This window comes from Bos taurus, chromosome 2 (assembly GCF_002263795.3).
Source record: "Bos taurus isolate L1 Dominette 01449 registration number 42190680 breed Hereford chromosome 2, ARS-UCD2.0, whole genome shotgun sequence".
Classification (NCBI taxonomy): domain Eukaryota; kingdom Metazoa; phylum Chordata; class Mammalia; order Artiodactyla; family Bovidae; genus Bos; species Bos taurus.
The window spans coordinates 110368786-110387496 of record NC_037329.1 but is presented as its reverse complement, the minus strand read 5'-3'; the positions used below and the strand labels follow the sequence as shown (position 1 = coordinate 110387496).

The 18711-nt window shown below is 39.6% G+C and overlaps 1 protein-coding gene and 1 non-coding gene across 3 annotated transcripts in view; one reads left to right on the top strand and one right to left on the bottom strand.

Annotated features, from left to right (window-relative positions):
* The window catches only part of PAX3 (paired box 3), a 101800-nt gene extending 83855 nt beyond the window's left edge, over nt 1-17945 (top strand). Inside the window, exons 8-9 of one of the 2 annotated variants that reach the window (XM_059876267.1) lie at nt 15676-15922; nt 16417-17945. In XM_059876267.1, the coding sequence (XP_059732250.1) occupies nt 15676-15922; nt 16417-16451 (282 nt within the window). In that variant the 3' untranslated portion in view covers nt 16452-17945. The remainder of the gene's footprint in view (nt 1-15675; nt 15923-16416) is intronic. The other variant, NM_001206818.2, reaches the window with a different exon arrangement.
* MIR2284Y-5 (microRNA mir-2284y-5) lies at nt 9247-9335 on the bottom strand. The gene has a single exon (NR_107778.1). It is a non-coding gene; the product is annotated as a microRNA mir-2284y-5 (primary transcript).
* Nucleotides 17946-18711: the final 766 nt, after the last annotated feature.

Here is an 18711-nt window from a genome sequence, read left to right as displayed (position 1 = left end):
AATGACTGGGCTTCACACTCCCTCCAGAGCTGAATTTGTTAAGATATCTTGAGATTCTCAGTGTTGGGTGGAAGGAGAATAGGATAATTTCCTTGAAATTTTCTGCTGTTTCTGAATTTCTATGTAACCATTCTAGAAGATGAGGCTTTTATAACAAATGACAAAACACCCCTTAAGAAAACCGTTCAACTCACTATACCCTGCAGTAGCGCCCTCTTTTGAAAAGTTGTGTGTTCTTGGTGTGGGGACACCACGGAAAGAAAACAGGGAAATAGAGACCATGTATTTTCCCTCCAAACCCAGCTGGTATGTTCCCAGCACCTTCCTGCATGTGCAGTGGAGAAAAAGGAACGCCGACTGGAATATGGAGCCAAGGAAATACAACCAGATGCTCGAGACGTGAGACTAATTAACATTTGGCCCATGTTCTTCTAATTAACTTTCCTTTGCAAGAAATACTACCCTGACTGCTCCCCCACCTCCAAAATGCACATAGCTAAACCTCCAAAACAAGGCCAATAAAATGAGCAAACTTATATCATTTCAACCCCCCCGACCCAAATCCTACAAAACTCCACAGTTTTTGGTGACAGCTTCTAATGATTTCTTGAGTGAAATACAGTATCAGTGGGTTACAGGTTTCTAGGAAGCTTTTTTGGTTGTTGTTATGTAGTATGCAAAAATGGGCCAACTTGGCTGCATTTAGAGTTCATCAACCATTGCAAATGATTCTTCAAATGTTTTGGGTTTGGTAAAACCTAAAACACATTTTGCCAAGCACTTTTCCTCCTTAATTTTTCAAACTGTGTATTTTAGGGAAAATTTGATCCATATGGTTTTGATTCATTTACTCTTATATCATTGACATTTTTTTTTCCTGTGGAGCCATTTGATATCCAAGAAGCTTTCTGAGCCTTTGCTGTGTTCATTTTAAGCATTTTCTTCCTTAAAAAGAGGAAGTCCTCTTTGCAACCTCAGAGGCTATAAATTTTGAGTACTCTCTCAATTCAGCAATATTTAAAAAATACATTTGGTATAAATCTGGATTATTATGAACACATTTTATGTTTAGAACAGATGGAGTGATTTTTGTTTCTGGTTTTATGAGTGAAACCAATGATAAAATAAGAAAATAGGCTTAAATTACAAAAAACGTTTTGTTTTAGACAACGTTTAACTGTTATTAATAAATCCCCGTGGTAAGATCTACGCTCACAGACCTCACTGCAAATTTTGTCCAGGTCTTGGGTAAGATGTAATTGAATAACCAGTACACCTGTCCTATTTCATGGGTAATCTACTGAGGAAAGAAAAAAAATTCTCATAAAGATTTGTGTACCAGGCTTCAACATGCTTGAATGTTTGCTCACCACTCAGCACCTCAGGAACAAAGAGTAGGTCTGCAGATCTCATCAAGTTTATGGACCATACCTCTGTTAAGTCTGGTTGAATCATCACAGCTTTGTGGGGATGAGATGCTGTCTCTGAAACAGACCCAAGAAAGAGCAGATAGATCTTTATACTAATGAGATTGCGGTTAATGGCAGAAGACGCCAGAATCAACTTTTGTTCTTATTCACATTTTACAAAAGGAACCCTTTAACTTCACCACCCATCCAGTTGCTTTTAAAGAATAATATTAAAATTGAGATTATTAGTGTGTAATGTATGTAAATTGCATATTTGGTGTCAGCTACGCCTGTTAGGCAGCTTCTCCATTTCATGCATATATGTATTAGACTGTCGTGGTTCCATTTCAAATCAGATTTCAATTGCTCAGCACAGTTTCTTTTGACAAACATTTGTTAATCCTGAAACTTATTAGGGAGATGCATTTAAGTGTTAATATGTATACACCAAACTCAAGACTGCTTTTGATTTTGCTTGTCATTTCTTGGACCACAGTGTTCCTAATTATCTCAAATTCCTTAGCTGCAAGGCAAGATGAGGGATCTGTGTCCATCGAAGGTGTAAGGGTTTACTACAGATCAGTTTGTTATGTGAATGGGGTACCAACCTTAAGAATGCTTGTGATGGATACTCTTCTGTTTCCTATAGAAAGAATATCCCTTTCACTGTGGCATGGCAATTCCTTGACCTTCTTTTGTACTGTTGATGCATGTGAAAGCAGTAAGACTTACCCTCGTGGCAGCTCCTGTTTCAGGAGAGCTATTTTTCTGGACATTTTGGGCACACATCCAGAAGCTACTTGATGCCAGGCCATTTGTTCTGTCCATTTCACACACAAGTTTGCAGATCCTCTGCCCTCAACTTACCTTTATCATCATGAAGGAGCAGGCAAGCAGGTGGCCTGGACCAACTCATTTCCCAACAGAGGCACTTCTTTTCTCTCTCTCTTTTTTTTTTACAATTTCCAGAGATTCATCTGTGGACGGAAAAGAGTGCTTTTGATTAAAGAGATTGGTTGGGTGTCAAACAAAGCCTGGAGAGAGAAAGTGGCAACCTCTCTGAAGCTTCAGCCTCTTTCTGTTTCATTTCTAAAGCAATTCATGAGGTGCAGAAGCCTTACATGTTTATGAAGGCTCAAGGATGTTTATGCTCATCAATAAGCCCATTTCAGCTACACCAGAGTAGCCGCTGACCATTTGCAGGTTTCCATTTTGCCATATTAGGTTTTCAAGATGTCCTGCTTGGTGGTGAAAACATTGCTGCTAATCCATTTGTTGAATCAAGGCAGGCTGTAATTGACATGGTGCCTTTGGTTTTTCTCCGAAGGCTGTGGTTGCTACCCTTAAAGAGTATGAGGAGAGCACTGGTTTATATCAGTTCTAGCCACAGCCTCTTGCGTTAGTTATACAGAGTTGAAGAATTGTGAGAAAAACAAGTCCTTGGCCAAAATCTCCCTTTTTAGGAGAAGAAAGGAGCAGCAGCCTCCAATGACTGAATCTTAACTCATGTCACTGAAACGAGCCACGAGAAAACCTTTCTTGCTGGATTAAATTTGTATGTGTGTGTGAATTATGTTGATTTAAATAGAAATTCTATCAGCTACTTTCTCTTGTACATTGAACAAATCAAACGTAACAACCCCATGGTTTTTAGGCCCATTTGAATTCTGTTAGCCATCGAGGAGAAAAAATTGAGTGTGATTGCTTGGTCTGTAATTAAGCTACTAGAATCAAAAGTTTTTCTTTGTAATCAGTAAAACATAGGAAAGCTGTGCTGGGTTCTAGTGTGAGGCCATGGTCTGAATCAACCCTTTATATGTGGTTGGAATGCAACGTAAAGCTTTTAATTTATTACTGCATTCGCAAAACGGCAATATCTACAGAAATCTGAATACTTGCATATTTATTCAATTAGAGGCTGAATGTGTGCTTTGTACTGCAGACGCAGAAGACTGGATTCAGTCATTAGTTGTGTACTATTTTTTGTTGTTTTTTCTTTTTTTTTTTTAAAGAATCTGTCTCTGCAAAACAGTCTGGGTTCCATCAGAGGTGTATATTTTTCAATGTGTAGTATAATATTTAAAAATTACTCTTGACATTTAGCTAGAGTTCAGTGAACTAGAGTTTCTGAGATTAGTGATTGCATTGTCTCCACTGATCAATGGAAAAGATGATAAATTTGGGAGACCCTTTGAAACAGTGCATTTTGTAGAATCAAAGAGTTGTTCCTACTTGTAGGGAATATTTCTTAGCTGTGAGAGGACTGGGCAGGCAGTCCTCAGCACCAAACTAATGAAGGATGCAGGCATTATTTAAAGAAATAACCGTCTTTCCCCCCCACCCCCCTTGAAATACTGATGTCTCATTTTGCTTTGCTTGCATTAAAAAATCTAATTAGATAGTTATAGATTAAAGAAACAGTCTGTATCACTTCTTGGCCTTTTGGCTAAGATGAAGTGTAAAAATCCTCAAAAGAAATGCCCCTCTATATGTACAATTCCATGGGAAAATTTCTAGTTCAATGTCAACCCTTTTGTGATGCTTCTAGGCAGAATTTCTTTAATCTCTGTTGATGCCACAGTAGTGTGTTTATGCCTTGTTAAAACACATACCACACTGTACTATAATATATCCATCCCCCTCAGACCATGAGCTTCTAGAGGCATGATACTAGGTAGTAATCATCTTTGAATGCTTAGAAGCCAAACAGTGTCTCATAATAAAGGCTTGTTCCCAAAGTGGGCTCTGTGGAATGGTGGTTTGGGAAAAAAAGATTTTGAATCAAAAATCTGGTAAATATTTCAAATTATATCCCTTTATCTTTCAGAGTCCAGTGCATGTTAGCCTACTAAAGGCTCTGACAAATCTTGCAGTATAAAAACATGTTTAACTTGGTATTCTCTAATTTGACTTTGGATCCCTTTTGTTGAGTATCAGACTACCAAATTTTGAGGAACATTTTCTAGGAAGTGCTGAATGAAAGCAGTGGAGAGTAGAGACCCAACTCATGATTTGTCCATTTCTAGAATTGTTCTTTACATTTTTTTCACCAGTGAATGTTTCTTCTGTTAACGTCTGATATTATCTTCTGCTTGAATACATTGTCATCCTCTGTAGGTGACCTTAGGGGGAAAAGGGGTAATTTTAGAAAAGAAGCTATAAACTGCTTAATAATGTCGATAGGTATGAAAATGAGTAAATACAGAGAATTCCTGTTTAGTGAATTGATGGCCATGTGGGTGTAACTCATCGATTTAAGCAGGAACACCAGAGTCAAAAGCACTAGATTGCAATACTTGACAGCCAGTTACTAGCTGTGTGTCTTGGGGCAAGCTGCTTAAACTATCTCATCTTCTGTTCCACTCTTTTGTCAAACTTGGAAGGTATTGAAAAAGAATCACCCTATAGAGCTATGCTGAGAAACATAGTACTTAAAAGAACTAAATGCATTTTGGTCAAGAGATAATACTGTTTGTTGCAATAGAGCTTTCATTATTGTTTACTTAAAAAAAAAAATCATGTGGGCCTCTGACCAAAAAAACATACTTTTGTTTGTCTCTGATGAAGAAGGCAAATGTGGAAGCTGAATACCATCAAAGGAAAAGCAGTTTCTTGGTGACTGGGGTATTTTCAGTTATTCTACTTACACATTTTAAAGGCCCAAGGACTCATAGTGGTGTCCATTCAGAATGCAGTCATTGTAATTAATATACTTGGGATATGATACTGCCCCAACATACATTGTACCAAAATTAGTTTTGTTTGAGTAATTCAGATCACCTGTGGCTTCCCAGGCGGCTCAGTGGTAAAGAATCCGCCTGCCAATGCAGGAGACACAGGAGATGTGGATTCGATCCCCGGGTTGGGAAGATCCCCTGGAGGAGGAAATGGCAGCCCACTCCAGTATTCTTGTCGGGAATTCCATGGACAGAGGAGCCTGGCAGGCTATAGTCCATGGGGTCTCAAAGAGTTGGACATGACTCAGTGACGGAGCATGCACTATAATGAAAACAAGAGGCAACCATCCTTCATTACATGGGGCTAAGAGTAGGGATGGGACAGGGTTGTCTTGTTGTTTCCTATTCTCATTCTTGTTTTGATTTATTGAAATGTAATTCTGACATTCCCAGGTGGTGCTAGTGGTAAAGAAGCTGCCTGCACATGTAGGAGACCCAAGAGACACAGGTTCAATCCCTGGGTGGGAAAGAATCCCTGGAGAAGGAAATGGCAATCCACTCCAGTATTCTTGCCTTGAGACTCCCATGAACAGAGGAGCCTGGTGGGCTACAGTCCATAGGGTTGCAAAGAGTTGGATACGACTGAAGTGACTTAGTAAGCAAGCAATAGTGACATGAACTCATTTTTTAAAAATCAGTGGTTCTGCTTCTGTGATACTAGATACCTCAAAGGCAGGAGAATCTGATGAACTATACTCTCTCACCAGCAAAGGAGAAAGTTAGCTAAAACAACAGGTACAATAGAAAGGTTTTAGAAAGTAAAGGACAACCTTAAGTAATTCTGAGTTAACTGACTGGGGAGTATTCTTTTTATCACTAAATTACACAGATTCTATTTTGTCAAGATCTGTAGGAGCAGAGTTCATTTCTGTAGATAAAAGAACTATCTATGTACATGGGCTCTGAATCTTGCCAGCTACTTCAGGTTGCCTGGGCAATAGGAGACATCAGTTCAGTTCAGTTCAGTTCAGTCACTCAGTCGTGTCCGACTCTTTGCAGCCCTGTGAATTGCAGCACGCCAGGCCTCCCTGTCCATCACCAACTCCCAGAGTTCACCCAAACTCACGTCCATCGAGTTGGTGATGCCATCCAGCCATCTCATCCTCTGGCGTCCCCTTCTCCTCCTGCCCCTAATCCCTCCCAGCATCAGAGTCTTTTCCAATGTGTCAACTCTTCGCATCAGGTGGTCAAAGTATCAGAGTTTCAGCTTTAGCATCAGTCCTTCCAAAGAACACCCAGGTCTCCTTTAGAAAGGACTGGTTGGATCTCCTTGCAGTCCAAGGGACTCTCAAGAGTCTTCTCCAACACCACAGTTCAAAAGCATCAATTCTTCGGCACTCAGCTTTCTTCACAGTCCAACTCTCACATCCATACCTGACCACTGGAAAAACCATAGCCTTGACTAGAAGGACCTTTGTTGGCAAAGTAATATCTCTGCTTTTCAATATGCTATCTAGGTTGGTCATAACTTTCCTTCCAAGGAGTAAGCGTCTTTTAATTTCATGGCTGCAGTCACCATCTGCAGTGATTTTGGAGCCCCCCCAAATAAAGTCTAACGCTGTTTCCACTGTTTCCCCATCCATTTCCCATGAAGTGATGGGACCAGATGCCATGATCTTCGTTTTCTGAATGTTGAGCTTTAAGCCAACTTTTTCACTCTCTTCTTTCACTTTCATCAAGAGGCTTTTTAGTTCCTCTTCACTTTCTGCCATAAGGGTGGTGTCATCTGCATATCTAGCCCCTGCCTATTATAATCAAGGACACAAATAAGTTTAGATGTGAAAAAGCATCACCATGTCTTTATTGGTCCAGTGTCTCTGGCATTGTGAAGGTGGGGGAATTAAAGTAGGTAGGATTTTAGCTTACTGGAATAGTAGCTTCTGATTCTTAGAAGACTGCATTCTCAGATGTTGTCCCATATGTATACAGTTGTTACAAGTTTCCAAGCATTTTAAATGAAAGTTTATTCTGCCTTAACACGAAAACCTATGAAACAGGCCAGAAAACTCTTCTTGAAGGGTAAGTTCATTCTCAGACTTTTTTGAGGCTGGGATCTGCTTTCCCATGGTTAATAGAAATAGTTCCCCTGATACCTACTTGTTAAATCAGTATCACTTGATCTTTTCAGTTGGCTCTTTTCTCTGTCCTGAGGCCATATCGGAAGGTCCTTTTCTGTAGTCTTTAGGCATTTAGTAGATGGAGTCTTATGACACGGGCTTTGGGCAACCACAAAAATATTTGCCTACATCACACATGGTCTGGAAGAAAGAAGGAATTTCGTTGTTGAGCTGGGCAACTTTTTCCTCCCTTAGTAGCCTGGAATGTCTGCCTTCCAAGTTTGTGGGGGGGTTGGAGATGTAGTATAACCGAGCATCCTTCTGCTTCAGAGGGGGCAGTGTTGAGGCCCTTCTTTCTAAAAGGTAATGTGGATGCTAGGTTATTGTAAGGTTGTATGAGAATCTCAAACAAAACTGGGCAGTTAAGATTCAGAAAGGTGTGTATTTATGAATGGTTATTAGGGTGCATCAGCCCTGCATGTCCTTGAATGCAGGCATAGTTTATAGGCAATTAGAATTTTAAACGCCATTTCATTGAAGGACTGTGGAATGCCCAGGTGTAGAGCTTTTCCCTGTCTATATTTGGTTTCTTAGGTCTCAAAAGGTCAATTAATATTTAGCAAACGTGTCCAGAAGTAGTCATGAAATTAAACCAAGATATATGCTTGATTTTCCACAGTCATGTTTTTTACACAGGTTTTTGAAACAGTGATAAGTTTGAGTACTTACTCTTCAGAGGGCTACTGTGGTGGTGAGAAATTTCCTGAAAGGAGAAGAGTTAACAGCAGGTAATGTCATTCCTCCCAGAAAGAGTGGGAGACTCTCTGTGCTAAGTGATGAATGAGGGTATCTGACCCACATGTGTTTTACATTAGAATGGAACATTGCCCTGACATCGTTAGGAGCATTTGTCAAGATTCCCTGGACAGAGCTTCTGTAAATTACATGCTGCAAATGTGTCAGGGTCAGATAAGAGGATATCATTAACTCCCTCAAGTTTACTCAGGGCTCTGTCAGTCCATCTTAATATGCTAACAGCCCACAATTTTCCTTGAGCCGTTTTGCTGTATTTTTCATTCATAGAAGAAAAAATATGTATGCTATCCCCTCCCCCCCCAATATCACACATGTTCTTTTCTCATAAATCATATTAATTGTAGACATGGTCACAAAGCATATTAAATGCAGGCATGCGTAAATGAATTAAAACATATGAGAATTTTATTACAGCCCATGGTGGGTCTAACATAGTCAAATAGCAATTGTATTAACCATAAGTGTTCATTTAGGTGAAATGAGCTTTTTCTTAATGGGCTTTATTTTATTGATAATAGATGGACATGATATGATTGTCCATCATGGTCTAGAAATACACTCTATATGTATGTGTATATGTATATATGTCTCTTGCAAGCCATTTCTATGTTAATTTTCTGCCTGCTGCTGCTGCCAAGTCATTTCAGTCGTGTCCGACTCTGTGCGACCCCATAGACGGCAGCCCACCAGGCTCCCCCGTCCCTGGGATTCTCCAGGCAAGAACACTGGAGTGGGTTGCCATTTCCTTCTCCAATGCATGCAAGTGAAAAGTGAAAGTGAAGTCGCTCAATCGTGTCCGACCCTCAGCGACCCCATGGACTGCAGCCCACCAGGCTCCTTCGTCCATGGGATTTTCCAGGCAAGAGTACTGGAGTGGGGTGCCATTGCCTTCTCCGAATTTTCTGCCTAGATTTATATTTTAGTCATCAGTGTCTAAAGAAATCTCTGTTGCTGTCCATTTGACAGTTTAGGTCTATTGAGAAAGAGGTATTCTACAGAACTGATAAAGTAAAAATCATTCTGTAACTGATCACAGAGTTGGAGATTAAAGCACATGTAACACTTAAAAGTTTAGCTTATACAGTACTTACAGTGCTTTTTTCAAATAAATCTTGGAAATGTATGTACCATATGAACCACACTTGTCTGGCACTCATACCTTTTCATCATGCATGAAACAGAGCTACTTAAAAATGTTAGCTGAGGATTAGCATTAAAGAAAAATATTGAGTTGGCCAGAAATTTCATTTGAGGTTTTCTGTTTGGGCTTTTAAATAAATGTACAGAAAAACCCGAACGAACTTTTTGGCCAACACAATAAGTATGTATTTGGCTGGACATTTTACATGTACTAGTTTTCTTTCTGGTTAGGCAGAGATCAGCCATGCCCTTCCCTAAATCTGGATGGGTGAGAAGGTCACCATTCTTACCTTAAGAGAAACTTCTGCCTTAAGGCAACTTCCTTCTTACAGCTTTCAAACAGAGAGGGCAAAAAAATCTAATTATTTAGATGCTAATCAACTGCAGGATAATTCCTAAGGCATTTGAATCTGAAGATAACATTTTCAGGAAAGTCTCCACTGTTCAAGTTTAGGTTTAGGTATAGCCTTAAAAATATAGTTGCTGAAATTTAACTATCAGATAACTTCAGTAGCACCCGTATTGAAAAATACACTTGCATAAACATTTGGATTTTTTGTTTGGTTCTGGAAATAAATTATATCCAGATTTTAAAAGTTTAAAATCATTAGATTTTTAAGGAACGTGTTCAGTTCAGTTCAGTTCAGTCGCTCAGTCGTGTCTGAGTCTTTGCGACCCCATGAATCGCAGCACGCCAGGCCTCCCTGTCCATCACCATCTCCCGGAGTTCAAGAAAAGTGTAGAAGCTATTAAAATAAAACCTCTTTGTATCATACAAAGCTGTAACTCCCAGTGGTTTTCCAAAATGCAACTAAATGTGTATTAGTAAATGTTAAGTTAGAAGAGCATCTGATTACTTAGGAGCAAAAAAGAAAATAAAGTCATGAACCAGGATTCCTGCTAAGGAAAAAAAGAAGTACCTAGACGTACACCATAATATGCTAAATCATTTTAGATTTCTGATAAGCTCTAAGCACTTTTAACTGATGGCAAAATCATAACACGTAAGCCAAGACAAATATTTTCCAGACACATTGTTTTAAATGTAAATCTTAATTTGGCTCATAGTTTTTTATCTTTTATATTTAAAATTAATTCAAGAAATACGGCATGAAGCAATTGTAAAGTTAGTTTTTCCTGAACCATATAATCTTCCAATCAAGATATAAACAACCTATTTGGAATTCTGAAACTTGAGAATGAGTTTAAAAGGATCTTCAAAAAGGCCTCTAATAATGGGAATGACTAAGGAACCAGCAGAAGTCCCGGTTGACGATTCTAAGGTTTGAATTTATTTTTAAAGGTTGTCCATAAAACAATTTAGAAATGACATCTGGGAAATATTTACCAATATATTTAATAGATTTTTATACGCTTCACCTTAGATTTGTACTCAACTAAAAGTTAAATATCCTCCTCCTATCTCCCTTCCCAAGGAGACAGACAGATATCTTTATAAAAGGAATAATTTTCTTGTTCATTGCAGTTCCCGGACTTATCTGACATTTAATAAGAATATGACTGGTGTTCAATTGACAGAACTGAGTAGCCCTGAGTTTTTTTTTTTCCTTTGAAATTATTTGTGAAAACCAGGCAATTGTGTTTCTTCTATCTCAAATTAAAAAATAAAATCGGGCAAAAATAGAGACTGAGCAACTTCACTTTCACTTTTCACTTTCATGCATTGGAGAAGGAAATGGCAACCCACTCCAGTGTTCTTGCCTGGAGAATCCCAGGGACGGGGGAGCCTGGTGGGCTGCCATCTATGGGGTCGAACAGAGTCAGACACGACTGAAGTGACTTAGCAGCAGCAGCAGCAGAAATACCTTACTGATGGCTTATGAGGAAAAAACCCCACTTTGCAACCAGTGAAGATTTTATTTTAGGCTTTGAACTACAATTTGCTTTAGGAAAAACATATATAAAAAAGATCCTGACAACATTCTTTAAAATATGACTGGAAGATATTCTGTGGCCATATTGGGGAATTCTAAGAAGTTCTTTTCCCAACTTTGTGCAGCAAAAAGAAATTTCCATAGCTTCCCTTGAACCACATGGAATAGCAAAATTGCTTTCAAAGAAACGTACATAAAAGTGTAATGGGACCCTTCCATAGAGACTTGAGGTTTTAAATTATGTTAGGGGAAAGTAATATATTTTGTATTGATATAGTTATTTTTCTTTCCTAACACAGATTTCCTTTTTGATTTTTAAATATGTTAGTAAAATGATGTATATACATCTCATGTTTTCTCAGCATGAAACATTGAAATTAATTGTGTTAGTTATCATCATTCACTAACTTCCATTTCAGAGCAAATGTAGGGTTATATTAGTGTTTCTTTCTCCATCCTTGTACAATTCCTGAGAAAGAAGTCATGGTTACAATGTGTGACTATCTCAATGGAAAGAAAAACTCATGGGAGACTATCTGTCTCTTGGGCTTGCTCAGGGAAGTCAAAGGGATAATGGGTCTCTGGTCCTCTTTATTTCTTCACATTAGCCTCTGGAAATATTGGGCTGCTGAGCTAAGGGCAGCTGCTGATACAGAAGCTGTCACTAGCTTCCGGTGTGTGACATTGGTAATAGCGACAAGAAGACCTAACAAGAATCCTTCTTGTTCCATTCACACAGCAGCCACTCCTCCTGATTGGATCAGGACCCAGGATGTCTTCAGGATACTGTGCCCTGGCACCTTTAAGGAACTCTGTTTCTCTTGCCCTAGAATACAGCCTTGGAGATAGTACCCTATCTTCTCCATCCATCAGTAGATAATGTTTTAAGGTCTTCCTGTCCTAAGATATTTTCTAATTCAGCAACTCCAATAAGTTGGTACATAAACAGCATAAGTTGAATTTTGCTTCTCGGAAGGACTCATTTCTTCTCTTTTAGGGTCTTCATGTATTTTTCCCCATGGACAAAGTTATTACTGCCTTCAGAGTTTTGCAAACAAGAAATATATGGCAGAGGATTAAAAAAGTTTATCACAAAAATGTACATATAGCTCATGGGAGAGTGGGCATGTTTTGAATAAAATTCTGCTCTTACTCTTCAACTGTAATGGTACATAGAGTATACCATTTCTTCCTTAAAGTGATATACCATTAACAGAATTGGAAAATCCCATGGCCGGAGGAGCCTGGTAGGCTGCAGTCCATGGGTCGCTGAGAGTCAGACACGACTGAGCGACTTCACTTTCACTTCTCACTTTCATGCATTGGAGAAGGAAATGGCAACCCACTCCAGTGTTCTTGCCTGGAGAATCCCAGGGATGGGGGAGCCTGATGGGCTGCCGTCTATGGGGTCGCACAGAGTCGGACACGACTGAAACGACTTAGCAGCAGCGGCAGCAGCTTCATGAAAAACACTATTAAAAATATACTTCTTTTTTATCCAGTAACACTGTATATTTTTCTTCTCTGATTTGATATAGTTACAAAGTTGCTTTTCCTAAGTGCTTTTTGAAAAAAACTTACCACAGATTATTTACACAGTAAAATATTTGTGCCCTGTGTTAAAATCCCCTTTCATTAAAAATATCATACTTAAAAAATTTTTTTTATTTTTTATTGGGGTGTAGTTGATTAACAATATTGTGTTAGTTTCAGATGTATAGCAAAATTATTCAGGTATACCTATAGCTATATTTATTCTTTTAAAAATTCTTTTCCTATTTAGGTTATTACAGTGTATTGATCTCTACAGCAGGGCTGTGTTGGTTATATATTTTAAATGTAGCAGTGTGTATATGTCAATCCTAAACTTTCGTTTATCCCTCCCTGCCCACACTTCCCTCTAGTAACTGTAAGTTCATTCTCTAAGTCTGTAAGTCTGTTTCTATTTTGTGAATAAGTTCAGTGTATCATTTTTTAAGATTCTTCATATCATCTGATACTTGTCTTTCTCGGACTTCACTTAGTATGATAATCTCCAGGTCTATCCATGTTGCTGCAAATGGCATTATTTCATTCTTTTTAATAATTGAGTAATAGTCCTTTGTATATATGTACCACATTTTCTTTATCTGTTCATCTGTCCATGCACATTTAGGTTGCTTCCATATCTTGGCTATTGTAAATAGTGCTGCAATGAACACTGGGGTGCATGTATCTTCTTGAACTATGGTTTTCTCTGGATATATGTCCAGGAGTGGGATTGCTGTTTTTTTTTTAAAGAATCTCCATACTGTTCTCCATAGTGGCTGTAATAGTTTACATCACCATTAACAGTGTAGGAGGGTTCCCCAGAATGGTACATTTTTAGTATTTTTATTTTCCTTATCCACTCTTGTCCATTAGGCTGGTATACAGGGAGGTACTCCTGATTTGAAAGGTTTGTGTTTGGTACTGAGCAACTTCTATTTTAAAGACTTTTTCTTCTAATAGACATTAGTAATTTGGGCTGAAAGAAAATATTTAATAAATTAGTATGTCAACTGACCTTTACAAATTTTCCTAACATATACCATAAAATCACCTATATGAGCTCAAAGAAAGGCAAAAAAAAAAGTATAGGTGGAAGAACATTCAGGAAATAAATGCATTTTGCATTATGTTTAGGTTTTTTTAAATGAGAAAATGAAGTAATCAACTTACTGTAAATAGCATTATATGAGAGCCCAAGTTCTGGTGACTTTCATCCTCCTAGAGCTGGGAATCCTATTGATTCTTACTGTACTTTGTGACTCTCATTTTCTCTAATCCCCAAGAAAACAGAACTATGCTCTGAAACATATAATTATTTTTTTGAATATAATTTTAGAGATTTTGAAAAATCTCAAGCTCAAGAAAATTTAGATCCCTTGGAATGTCTTTTAAAATTTGGGAACAACTGCGTTGCTTGCCCTACACTGGCCCCCCTTCCCATCTGCTCACACATCTTATACAAGAACTCAAGTGAAGGGAGACAAGGAGATGGAGAACAGAGACTTGGGTGTGTGGGGAAGAGGGAGGTGAGAAGGATTGGAGGAAGAATGCGTAATCCATAGAAGGTGGTGAACAGATTCTCTTTTGTTTTCTTACCCCATCCCCCCTTTTTTTGGTCTTTTGGGGCTAATTGAAGATGGATCAGTTTAAAGCTTTGTTTCAAGAAGATTTTGTTTAGCTATGAGGATTATGCAAACCCTTCCCAAAGGGGATTGTGGCCTCACTGGTTTTGGAATCTAATTTAGGAAGCTTTCTGGAATGCAAGATTCACCCCTCCCTCCTGCCTCACTGGTGCACCTCCATCCAGGATTCTGTGGCCTGAATTACCTTAGTGGGTAACAGAGGCCTCCAGTCAAGATTGAGTTCCATTACTGCCCTCTCGTCTTGCTTTTATTTGTGCATTTTCATCTCCATATGCTTCAGACTTCCTAAAACACAGCGGGACTAGGATGGAAGTATTGTGCCCTGGTGGGCTCCTGCGTTGAAATACTTTGTGAGCAGGTGAAGCTCTTTACCCAGCAGTCTATTTCTTCTGCGATTGCTTTTTGAGCCCTGCCACTGACTTGTACGAAGTTGAGAAAAATCACTTCCTCTCTTGGGTGGCAGTTTTCCAGCTGCAAAATTAATTATCCACTTGCTTCCATCACAGTGTGTTGTAAGGGTCAGCGAGCCTGAGTTTGTGAAACTCGTCACCGTGCTAATCAGAAAGTTGTTCTGTTATTACAGTTTTGTTGTTTTAAAAGTTCGCTTGCTCTCCAGGGTTATTTAAAAAGCCAAACGGATTTCTTATAATATGTTTGCATTTCAGGCTTTTCTCTTTTTTTTTGACATTTCTTATGAAAATGTTAGTTTGGAGAAGAAATGAAAGGATTAGGTAAATGGAGGAAGTTATTTGAAGAATCATTTGCCTGATAAGTGCTAAGAACTGTTAGGGGCTGAGAATATAAGACTCAGTAGTTCACTCCTCTCAGAACACTCACAATTCAAAGTAGGTGACCAAGTATTAATTGCACAGTAAGAAGGATGGGGAAAACACAAGGGAATGTCAGAGAAGGAGTACTTTATTTGTAACTACTGAAGGATGGCCAACATAAGGAGAGTAATTTTCTTGAGAGGGAACTCTATGAAAAAAGACAGAGATCTCAAAATACACAAAGAGAATTTGATTTAGATTCATGTCACTTAAAAAAATATAAGCAAATGCCTGTTTAAAATGACACGTGACACTCCCAGTTATAACATGGTTAAACATTATTCAAAATGAACAGTTACAATTTCTCCCTCCTTCCATCCTTGTGTCCCTGTGTCCCTCCTTCCTTGAATTTCCAGCCTGATCTTATCACTAGGGGCATGGTGTCCGCTCTCTTCCACCCTCTCTCCTTCTTTCTGAAACTGCAATCCGATGTTATCACTGGGCATGATGTAATAGCTCTGCCACTTTGAATTGAGGTTACCCTCTTCGGGACAGCCCTCTCAGAGCAGATTTCCAAAGCAATCAAACTTGGCTTTTTCCAGTTATCCCTTCAGCTTCAGGCTAGGGTCTGGTCCTCCCTGCATTCTCACTTCTTCCCCATCTGCCTGTTTATTTTAGGTAATGGGACTTCTGACCAACCACGGCGGGGTACCCCACCAACCCCAGACTGACTACGCGCTCTCGCCTCTCACTGGGGGCCTGGAACCTACCACCACGGTGTCGGCCAGCTGCAGTCAGAGACTAGACCATATGAAGAGCTTGGACAGTCTGCCGACCTCTCAATCTTATTGTCCACCCACCTATAGCACCACGGGCTACAGTATGGACCCTGTCACGGGCTATCAATATGGGCAGTATGGACAAAGTAAGCCTTGGACTTTCTAGGGAGTGATTATTCCTGGAAGAGTGAAACACTTTAACTCTTCCTGGAGAAAGGGGAGCTGCCAACATGATTAAGCCTTCCATCCCGGTATCAATTTTGTGGCAAAGCCAGCTGGTCGTTCCAGCAAGGGCTTCCTTGTATAATTATTTTCTTAACTGATGTCAACAACCTCTTGCGGTTATTAATTGCTGAGACGTGAAAGCTGATTGCCACTAGGTAGAACACAAGTGTTGGCCCAAACGAAATAACCCCTGGCATTAGAAACACATGTTCTTAATGAGGTCAGCCCAAGGATCATACGGGGTATAATCCCCAGGACACAGAGTTCTGTCAAACTTGTCTCAGGAATAAAAATATTAGTCTCGATCCTTTGATACCCCGGTATTAAATATGACATTGTCAGCCTGTAGCTGATTTTGCCCCTTGCTGTGAATTGTCCCAGCCTGACCTGAAAAGCTGCGTGTGTTTCCTTACAGGTGCCTTTCATTATCTCAAGCCAGATATCGCATAAGTGAACTGTCCACTTGGAGCGTAAACTGGCCCTGTATCCGGTCTCCACGGCCTAGACATGAAGAATCTTCTCAGAAAAAAAAAAAAAAAAAATTACCCTCTTGGGGGGGCAATCTCGACAGGAGACAAAGGAGAATGATTGATTTTCTTTCTCCAGTAGTTGGTTTCAAATTCTTTTGAACGTGTCGAACAAAAGCAGTGGAGAAAAGGAAGATCTGGAACAATAAAAGACAAATGCAACATTTTAAGGCAATGATTTAACATGGCTACATATCAAATATCCCAACTCTAGTGCAGATGATCAAGGAGCTAAAACATTCCATTTGTGTGTGTGTGTGTGTGTGTGTGTGATTTATTTTAACTGGTTTGGGTAAGCAGAACGTTCTGAAAATATAGTCGGAGAAGAAAGTAGAACAAGTTTGACGTCCGATGCTGACACTTCTACAACTTTAAAACTGCTCGCTCCATGAAGCAGGAACGGAGGAGTCTTTGACACACTGGAAATGGATATAAGAATAAGTCCCACCGTTTTTAGGAAGTTAGACTAGATGTAAAGGACGTCCCCAATAAATTATTTGTTATCTTACCCTCATCTGTAATTCGGTTGTCAATATACGACCTGGGTGGACACGTCTTGTCACAGGACGGGAGGGTGGGGAAATCCAGGAGGAAAGCTTGTTTTCTTTCTCAGTGTGGAAGACGTGTGTGACATGTGCCCAGTTTATTTTCATTCGGAAGCCAACCTGGGGTGGGGGGTGGGGTGGGGTGAAAAAGTGGTGCGCATTCCCACAGCTGCTTATCAGAGTGCAATACTGTGTACCTCACGGACGCTTTGGCAAAGTCCAGGGCCCTAGAAACAGAAGCAGAATTCTATTTTTGCAGGTGCTTTATTTTTCGCAGCCCATGATTCATTGTGGTAGAATGCAGTGACGTTTGCCATTTGCTGGACAACCAACACCCGGCTTGCCCCTTTTGATGAGAGAACATGTTCGAGAATAATCCTTTTTAAATGACTACGTTTACATTCTTGTCTTTTCTATGAAAGGCAGGGCAGCAATACCGATGTCCATGTTGGCTCTCATGTACTTTTAAATTATACAATAATATCCAATATGGAAAGGTGATAGGAACTGAGGTTTACATATGTTTGTGTGGTGACATTTTAGAATGTCAATAAATTTGTTTTTGAGATGTTCAGAGGAACAGGACGGTGGAAGGCAGTGTTATTTATTTCTTTCTATTCTTGGAACCATGAATGAGGTAGGCACAAATACATTCCTTTTAGAGTTAAAAACTATGATGTAGTGAGTTAGCGAGACTAGACATAGTACTGAGTTTAGTTCCTACGTTGGTCTTAGGGGGTGATGGATCGAGAGAAGAGCTATCTTCGTGTTGCAGCCTCAACCAACAACGATGTGTTGTAAAAATGTCTTTCCTGTAAAAAAGTGCAGTAAATATTTACTATTTATAATGAATAAACAGTTATGAAAACTTGCCCAACACTGATTTTTTGGGGGGGAACTGGTGAATGCAGTATTAATAATAACGTGGAAATGTGGAACCATCAAGGCTTATGCTTCACTTCTAATCTACTGCCTTTTAGATTAAACCAGCAGTCCCCACCCTCTTTGGCACCAGGGATTGGTTTCATGGAAGACACTTTTTCCACGGGGTGGGTAGGCAGAGGGCTTGGTTTTGGGATGATTCTCTTGAGGATCGCACACCTAGACCCCTTGCATGCTCAGTTCACAGTTGGGTCCATGCTCCTATGAGAATCTAATGCCATCACTGATCTGACAGGAGGTGGAACTTAGTCATGTGAGCCATGGGGAGTGGCTATAATACAGAGAAGCTTCGCTTGCTAGTCTACCACTCACCTCCCACCATGAGGCCTGGATCTTAAAAGTCCATGGTCTGGGGGTTTAGGGACCCCTGGATTAGACTACCACATGGACATACAAGGTCACACAACCCACACCTGTTTTCTTGATGAAGATTGGTTGAAAATACTTTTAAGGACTGAAGTTTGTATTTTAATAGGTGTGGAATCTCTTCGTAGACAATCCCTTCAAGGCCAGCTTCCTATCCCCCTGGTTCTCTCAGAGCTATCAGCTCCCTTCGTAGTCACTTGGAAACGTGTTTTCCCGCAGAGAACGTCATTCCACCTTCATTGCCAGCAGTCATGTCCACTGAGGTTTTTATTGAAAGCTCTCATACTTTGTTCTTCTGTTTTGGAAGCTTGCTTTACTCTTCATGAAAAA